Below are 8,853 nucleotides of genomic sequence, written 5' to 3' on the forward strand. Positions count from 1 at the left end.
CGCTTCTGTGCAAGAGTGTTGCAACCCATAAAACGCACTGAAGAAACGGATCCCTCACAAAAGTTCCTCGTCGCCATTTCAACAACTCTACGAACGTTATGGTTTACAAACACGGGAATGAATAAATAAAATGAACTTATATTTCAAGACTTTTGTCAAGAAAGTGTTGACATTCTAAAAAAAATAAAGTTATCCAGCTCATTGCCGCACTTATCAAATAGGCAGCAAGTAACACCGTAGAGTTAAAGAATGAAAATATTAAAAAACAAAAAAATCAAAATGGGTTAGGGTTGTAAATTATTGTGCTATTTTTTTCTAGTTTTGGTTGAAAATGATGAGAAAAACAATAATTTTGAGGTGAAAAAATACGTGATTATCTGACCAAATTATTTGGTGCGATGGCGGAAAAGTTATGTTTTTTTGTTTTGCCCTTGATCACAAAAAGTCACAGATGGTGGCACAGACCACCATTACAATATCCCCTGATTTAACACCTATACAAGGACAAGTAAAAACTCAAAAAATGCTCAACATGAGGAAACTGAAGAAACCTTGAAAGGGGTGGAACGGCTAAATGATGGCGTGTGTAATGTCCAGGTATCAGTACGATGGCTCAGAACAGATCCAGGCTCGTGTTTCTTCTTCAAGGAGAGCAAAAAGAAACACGAGGACAACCTCAAACAAACTATAGAATATAAGAGTGTGTTAAGTCAAATTTAAACACTTCCACTGAGAGAGGGCTGCGTCCCATTCTTCGCACTTTCACTCGCTATGTGCCCTAGTCACTCGGTTTGCGCGTTCACGTGAAAATGGGGTGTGTCCCAATACTCTCAAGACCGAGGCAGAAGTGCCCTCAAACCATGTCGTAACCCAGGGGTCGGGAACCTTTTTTGCTGAAAGAGCCGAAAAAACCCAAATTTTAAAATCTAATCCTAGGAGAGCCATATGTATATTTTAATACCAAAAACAGCTAAATGGAAGAGGAAAATCAACGAGTTTATAGTATAATAAGACAGAATTTATTTTGAACAACATTGTAAGTTAATAACAAAAACTAACAATTATTTATAATTATAACAATCAACTGGTCTGCAGGCTGAGGTTTTATTCATATCTGTCCATGTTTACTTGCCCGCTCTGCTTGTTCACCGCTGTCTGAGGCCCTCAGGTCAGCAATTTCTTATCTAAATCGAAGAAGACCAACAATATATATATTATAATAAGACTCTGTTATAACACGTTGTTCAAAATAAAATTAAAGGTATTTATTGATAAGAAAAGTACTTCTGACTTACTATTAATGCGACTTTTGGTGTTGCATGGTTTTGCTGATGGCTTTGTAGTCCGGTTGGTAGGTGGTGAGGTTCAGCTTCATGCAGGCGTTTAGGCTTCCATCTTTTAAACGTGATCGCAGGTTGGTATTGATGTGTTTTAGGTGTGAGAACGACTGTTCGCATGCATACGTAGATCCAAACATGGTCAATACAGCAAGACTCACACGCTGCAGTGTTTTGTACGTGACGGGGAGCGCGTTCCAGGTTTTGACAATCAGCTGGTCTGCGCGCTGAAGTCTGTCCATGTCTGTCCATTTGTGTTTGCCTGCCAGCTCTGCTTGTTCTCGTGCAAGGGTTTCCAAATCTTCATTCAGTGACTTGAACTTATTAACCCACATGTCTGTGGCCTTCAGGTCAGCAACTTCTACTTCAAAATCTCTGACAGAGACATTGGGGATGAAACTCAGGTTTACTTTGTCCAAATCACACTCGTGCGGATGAGTGATGAATTGAAAAAGACTAGTGTGCTCACGAAAGTCCCCAAAGCGTGCTTTGAATGACGTCAGGAGAGAAGATGTGAAAACTGCGAGCTGATGGAGATCAAAATGTTCAGGGGAGTCACTTGCTGTGCACTCATCTTTAAATACTTTCAGTTTTTCAAAGTGTAGTAAACGACCAGTCTCAATATCCGCAGTAAAGATTTCCAGCTTGTTTTGAAATGCAAAGACTGCCTGCTGAAGGGATAACACTGTATTTCCAATGCCTTGCATTTTCACATTGAGATGGTTCAGATGTCCAGTCATGTCCACAAGATAATAAAACTTGAGGAGCCACTCAGTGTCCGCTAGCTGGGGATACTCGATGCCTTTCATTTGAAGAAAAGTCCGTATTTCGCTCAGGCAAGCTGCAAAACGGCTAAACACCTTCCCTCTTGACAGCCAACGCACATTACTGTGCAAAACAAGACCGGGATAATTATTCTCCACTTCATCCAACAGTGCTTTAAACTGGCGATCGTTTAAAGCTCGGGCAACAATAAAGTTGACCACCCGAATGACCAGTGACATCACGTCATCAAGCTGCTTGTCACACATTTGCGCACAAAGTGCCTCCTGATGTAGAATACAGTGAAAGCTGAGGATGGGTCTGTTCTCCTGCTCACGAAGCAGCGCTACAAATCCTCTGTTTTTCCCCACCATGCACGGAGCACCATCGGTACACACAGAAATAAGTTTATCCATTGGTAGATTCTTTTCATTTGCAAACTCCATGAAAGACTTGAATAAATCCTCTCCTCTCGTCGTCCCTTTTAGTGGCAAAACGGCAAGACTTTCCTCACGCAGCGAGTCACCGTCAACATAGCGTGCAATAATACTGAACTGGGATAAATGACTGACATCTGTTGATTCATCCAAAGCGAGGGAAAAAAACTCCGCTGCATTTATGTCATTCACTTGTTTTTTCTCCACTTGTTTCGACATCATGATGGCACGATCGTGCACAGTTCTTGCTGAAAGAGGCATATCTTTTATCCGTTTGATTATTTTATCTTTATCCTTAAAGTCGTCAAAAAGCTCGTTGGCCACATCAAGCATGAATGATTTGGCATAATCGCCATCTGTAAACGGCTTCCCGCTCCTCACAATTGCTAAAGAACCAGCAAAGCTAGCAGAGTTAAAATCACCTTGTTTGGCCCATACACGGAGCTGCTGCTGACTCGCCTGGACTGTAGAAAGTAGTTCTTGACAGGCCTTTTTTCTGTTGTCTCCCACTGGATATTTCGCTGAAAATGTGGCATGGCGTGTGTCGAAGTGTCTCTTTATATTTGACCGTTTCACCGAGGAAATTTTATCATTGCATATAAGACACACTGCACAACCTGCTCTCTCAATAGAGGCAAATTGCTCTGTCCATTCCTGCTGAAACGTACGGTAATCTTCATCGCTTTTCCTTTTCGTCATCTTGATTAGAAGGGTTCACCCTGCATAAAAAAAGCTAACCAAAAACGAAAGGAAATATTTCTTCTTTGCTTCAAAATGACTTGTGCAGATTGTTGTAAATTATGAATTAAAATTAGACTTTCCGGGTAGCGGACCTTCCCGCTCACCGGAGAACAGATTGGCTCTTAGCTGCGTGCCTGAACGAAAAGTTGCAGGTGAAAATATATGTAACCGCGGTGTACGTGTCCCACCAAAGATCCACATTCACGCTGGACTGCAAATGGATGAGTCACAACATTAGCTTTTTCTGCTGGGTCTGATCTCTTTGATCTCTTTGTAGTACTCTGGTAAAACTGACAACAAAGCATATCAAAGAGCTGTCTTTTCACTTTACAGAAAATACATTTTAGAATATCACAATACATTTATAAATCTTTGCATTTTAACAAGATACTTTTAACAAGAGATCGTATAGTGGATTTTTAACGTTTACAATGAATTCAACATGTTTTTCTTTACTCTGAATTTTAACCAACATCATCCTTTTTTTAATGTATATGAAAAATAGGAATAAAAACAATAATGAGTATAAAAATGGGTACAATTTACCTGCAAATGGATGAGTCACAACATTAGCTTTTTCTGCTGGGTCTGATCTCTTTGATCTCTACAAGGGGAATTAATATTTAGTAAAACAGAAACAAAACGAAAATAAACCTAAACAGCTTGACAATATCAATCACATTACTATGCATGGTGAGAGATTTGTCAGCTGGGGTTATAAAGTTTAAAATTAACTTATTTTGTGGAGCACCAAAAGATATGTCTTACCTTTGTAGTACTCTGGTAAAACTGACAAAACCCCGCCTCCTGGTCACATGTTAGAAGCCAAAACCAAACCCCACCCCATACCAGCAGATGGCACTGTTGGACTCAGCATTGCAGGACATTTACCAAAAACTATACACATATTTTAGCAGGAATTTCAATAAAATAAAAGTTATTATTACACCCGTTACATACACCCCCCTGAAATTCTGCTAAATATGGGAGTGCTACACTAAACAGAAAAAAAAATCACATGCCAAAAAGGCAAATACTGATGAAAAAGAGGACACGAAAACTGGTACAGTATTACAAGGAACAAACTGAAGTGCATGTCAGTTCTAAAACTCTCCCAAAAAGGAGTGTGAAAAGAAAGGAGGCGATCAAACTCCTAACTAAGCACAGACTCAAAGATGCCTGTTACATCTCTGAAATATCAAACATTGTTCCTGTAGTTGTAAGTGCTCACATAGGCACAATTCTTGTTTCTTACTCAAGCTTTGTTACTCAAACTGAAAGTGCATCTCTACTGAACTTAAACTAGGAACTTGCAGATATTGCGGACAGAGGATTGTCACCTACCACATGGTCATTCATCTGACAAATAAGACGACTAGGAGGCCTGATGGACTGGCGGACCCTAAGACCATAACGGTTAGGTTGAGCACAAATAACCTGAGCTTGAAGGTCTGGGGCAGTCAAGTCTAAACAGTCAGTATCAGGGGAGTCTGCGTCCAGATGGTCAGTGTTCAATGGGGTCTCGTCTGGGAGACCCATACCCAAAGGGATCATGTTTTCAGAGCACTGTGATGGGCTTTCCGTATTGTCACTTGAAGTATGGTCAACATCTTGTTCGGGGATGTGCTGACTTCCTCGACTGGATGTATCAACACTGCGAGAGTCGGACTGGGCATCAGATCTGCTGTCTAGTGAGTTATCCTCTACCTCTGGATGAACTTGCTCTTCACCTGCCTGTATCACCCAGTTTACTGTACGGACATCACTGTCTTCAACCGCGTCAGGTAAATCAGGGCATACATCACTTCCATGCATAGCAGCGTCAGACTCTGAGTGTTCAGATTCGCTGGCCAGATCATCCTCACAGGGCAAGAAGCTAACAGAGAGCAGCAAATTCCTGTGAACTACCTTCTCTTTGCCCGTCAGACAATCCTTGACTCTGTAGACATTGAGATCAGGCTTGACTGATATGACTTCATACGGGGTTGACTCCCACTTATCTGCAACTTTGCGTTTCCCCGGGACACCTCTGTTGGCGATCAACACCCGGTCTCCCACGACGAGAGGTGATCCTTTGGCCCTACGGTTGTACAGCTTGGCATGACGAGTCTGTTCTCTGAGAGTATTCCTCTGTACAATTTGAGCAGCTTCATGTAGATCTTTCTTCAGATGGCGTACAAAGTCAGAGTAGCTGACAACAGCATCATTGGTATTAGCATGTTGAAACATGACATCGACAGGGAGACGAGGGATCCTACCAAACACTAGGTAAAACGGTGCAAACCCTGTTGTCTCATGCTCTGTGCAGTTATAGCAGAATGTGAGCTGCTGCAGCATTTGTGGCCACTTTGCTTTGGGCTGAGGGGGAAGGGTTCTGATCATATCTCCCAATGTTCGGTTGAATCGTTCTGCGATACCATTTCCCATGGGGTGGTACGGAGTGGTATGGGATTTCTGCACCCCTGCCATCTCTAGAAGCTCTTTGATCAGTTTGCTCTCAAAATTAGCTCCCTGATCAGAGTGGATACGCCGTGGGAAACCATAGACAAGGAAGAAATCCTGCCACAGACGGCGAGCAACTTGTTTGGCGGTTTGATTTCTGCAAGGGAAGGCGTGCGCCATCTTGGAGAAATGATCAGTTATGACCAGGACATCTACAGACTTGTTCTCTTGCTCAGCAGTCCAAAAGTCTATACAGACCAACTCCATAGGCTCAGAGGTGACTATGTTCTTGAGTGGTGCACGGTTGTGTGGTTCCGGTGTTTTCCCTACTACACAGCGCTGACAGGATTTGACATAATTCACAACATCACGTTCCATGCCATTCCAGAAGAATCGTTGCCTCACCAGAGACAAAGTACGGTTCTGGCCTTGGTGACCTGCTGAGTCATGTAAACCTTGAAGGACTTTCTGTTTCAATGAATCAGGCACCACAAACTGGAAGATTTTCTTGGCCATGTGAGGATCTTTCCTTATTTTGTAGAGCATGCCATTCTGTATGGTGAGTCTGCTCCAATGCTTCAGTAGTTTCATCACACTAGGCGATTCGATAGCTCTCTCACGCCTGGTAGGTCTCTTGTGTCTATGCACAAAGTACATGGTTCTGCTTATTGTGTTGTCCTGTTCTTGTAAACCAACAAGCTGACTCTGTGGGAGTGCCGTTGACTGATCTCCCTTCTGCAGAAGATTGAAGTTGGCATCTGTTCCCATCACTTGACCCACGCCACCAGTGGACTGAGCACTGAAGACAGCAGCAACTTCTTCTGATGTCACAGAACCATTGGAGCCTGATGGAATTGCCCTTTTTACTGACTCGTCTGATGTCCCAGCACTCTCGTCTACAACAGCGTGACAATTGTTGGATACTCTGAACACCTCTTGCACAGTACTGTTGTTCACCCTGTTGACTTGGTCCAAGAGCGAAGTATAGGGCTCGGTAACAAGGCGATGACCCACACATGACCGTACAAATGGCTCACGGCTCAGAGCGTCGGCTACGATGTTCTTTGGGCCGGGAATGTACTTCAGGTCAAAATTGTATGCAGCTAGCTTCGCTACCCACCGCTGTTCACACGCATCAAGTCTTGGTTTGGTCAAAATGTATGTAAGTGGGTTATTGTCGGTCCACGTGGTAAAGTGTCTTCCTTTCAACCAATGGCTGAATTTATCACATACCGCCCATTTCAAGGCAAGAAATTCGAGCCTGTGTGCAGGGTAGTTGAGCTGGGAGCGAGAGAGCGTCTTACTTGCAAAGGCGACTGGTCTGGCTACTTTTCCACCAGGTGGCAGCTGTGACAGGACTGCTCCAATCCCATCAAAGGATGCGTCGACAGCCAGAATAAACGGCGCATCAAAATCTGGGTGGGCCAGAGTGACACCTGTCACGAGGTCGTGCTTCAGTGTTTCAAAGGCGTTCTGGCATGCATCGGACCAATCTGCAGGCGTCAGCTTCACTTGACCTTTCTTGCGGGCTCTCTTGCGCTTATGCTTGTCACCAGATTCAGATGTGAGCCTGAACAGAGGTTTTGCCTTCGCAGAACATGCTTCAATGAAGCTTTGGAAATACATCACCATGCCTAGAAAAGATCTGATTTTACTAGGGCATGGCGTCTTGCCATCCGACTCCATTAGATCAGCGACTTGTACGTCATTTATCGCTCTCACTTTCTCTGGGTCAGTCCGAATTCCATCCTCACTGATGACATGCCCAAGAAATTTCACAGTCCGTCTGAGGAAAAAACACTTTTTGGGTGCGAGCTTGAGGTTGTGTTCCTTAAGGCGAGTAAACACCATCTGCAGGCGTTGGAGTGCAACTTCCTCTGTGGGGGCAAACACCATCAGATCGTCAAGGTAACATAATAGGCTCATGAAATTCTGATCACCAAATATTGACATCATCATCCTCATAAATGTTGCTGGGCTGTTGCAAAGTCCCTGAGGGAGCCGGTTGTACTCGTGAAGGCCGAATGGTGAGGAGAATGCCGTGTACTTTTTGTCGTCAGGGTGCAAGGGGACATTGTAGTAGCCTGACGTCAGATCCATTGTGGAGAAAAAGGCATTTCCCCCAAGTGCGGCCAAAGCATCAGCTTGATGCGGTAGCGGGTAGGCATCCTTTATGGTTCTTGCATTAAGCCTTCTGAAATCAGTACATACCCTTAGTTCTCCATTCCGCTTCCATATGAGAACAAGCGCAGATGCATAGTCACTAGTCGACTTCTGAATAATTCCTTTCTCTTCCATCTCGTTCAGAGTCGTCCTCAGTTTTTCATACTGACTTGGTGGTATACGTCTGTAGGGTAGACGGAACGGCTTATCATCAACAAGGTGGATACGATGTACAAACTCTTTGGCCTCTCCACAGTCCATCTTATGGCGAGAAAAGATTGACTCGAATTGTTCGATGATATGAAGGAGCTTGTCTTTACACTGCAGCGAAACCTCACATGACTTCAGGTCAATGTCTTGCAGTCCCAGAGCTTCCAATGCACGCATCATGTCCTCTTCTGACCTGGGTCGGACCTCTTTGCTCTGTACACTCTGCACGTTGCACTTGACCTCCTCTGCATTGGGCAGGTCTTCCGCTGCGATACAAGGAGACACATCTGCAATTTTCCTGTTTCTTCTCAGCACCACAACTCTGTCCGTGGGATTAAAGACTTTAACAGGCACCCATCCATCTCCCCAGAGTGGAGTAACAACTCGTCCGACAAGGACTTGTCTGGGCGCAGCCTTAGATTGGGTTGGCTCAACGACCACTGTGCTGCCCGCTGATGCCCCGGCCAACTCAGGTAACTTGCCCCAAATAACGTACTCGGTCCGTGGATTCAGCGTCACGCAACTCTTGATCTTTACTGTCCCTACCTTGTCTGGAATGCAATCACCTCTCCATCTCTCTGTGTTGGAAAGCATTGACAGGAATTGACTGTGGTTATCGGACAGACCGTTGTCAGGAGTGGAAACTAATCTCCAATAGCCATCAGTACTTTTCAATTGAGTCAAAATATATTTGATGGCATTGCTGCCAAGGATCATCTGTTCTGTCTGGCCTGGCACCACCATTACTGGTATTATCATTT

General features: G+C 44.0%; 1 protein-coding gene across 1 annotated transcript; it reads right to left on the bottom strand.

Annotated features, from left to right (window-relative positions):
* Positions 1 to 1,085: 1,085 nt before the first annotated feature.
* LOC148363180 (general transcription factor II-I repeat domain-containing protein 2A-like) lies at positions 1,086 to 2,710 on the bottom strand. Its single transcript, XM_088340772.1, has 2 exons — positions 1,296 to 2,710; positions 1,086 to 1,184 (listed from the first exon to the last, which is right to left on the bottom strand). Exon 1 carries the CDS (start codon positions 2,543 to 2,545, stop codon positions 1,298 to 1,300), a length of 1,248 nt encoding a protein of 415 aa, XP_088196898.1. The 5' UTR covers positions 2,546 to 2,710; the 3' UTR covers positions 1,086 to 1,184; positions 1,296 to 1,297.
* Between the last annotated feature and the right edge of the window lie 6,143 nt (positions 2,711 to 8,853).

The sequence above is a fragment of the Urocampus carinirostris genome, chromosome 7 (assembly GCF_059441175.1).
Source record: "Urocampus carinirostris isolate Australia breed hairy pipefish chromosome 7, RoL_Ucar_1.0, whole genome shotgun sequence".
Lineage (NCBI taxonomy): Eukaryota > Metazoa > Chordata > Actinopteri > Syngnathiformes > Syngnathidae > Urocampus > Urocampus carinirostris.

What these genes read in the sequence shown, in the direction of transcription:
- LOC148363180 (XM_088340772.1), bottom strand. Translation starts at nt 2,545, where the DNA reads ATGGAGTTTGCAAATGAAAAGAATCTACCAATGGATAAACTTATTTCT.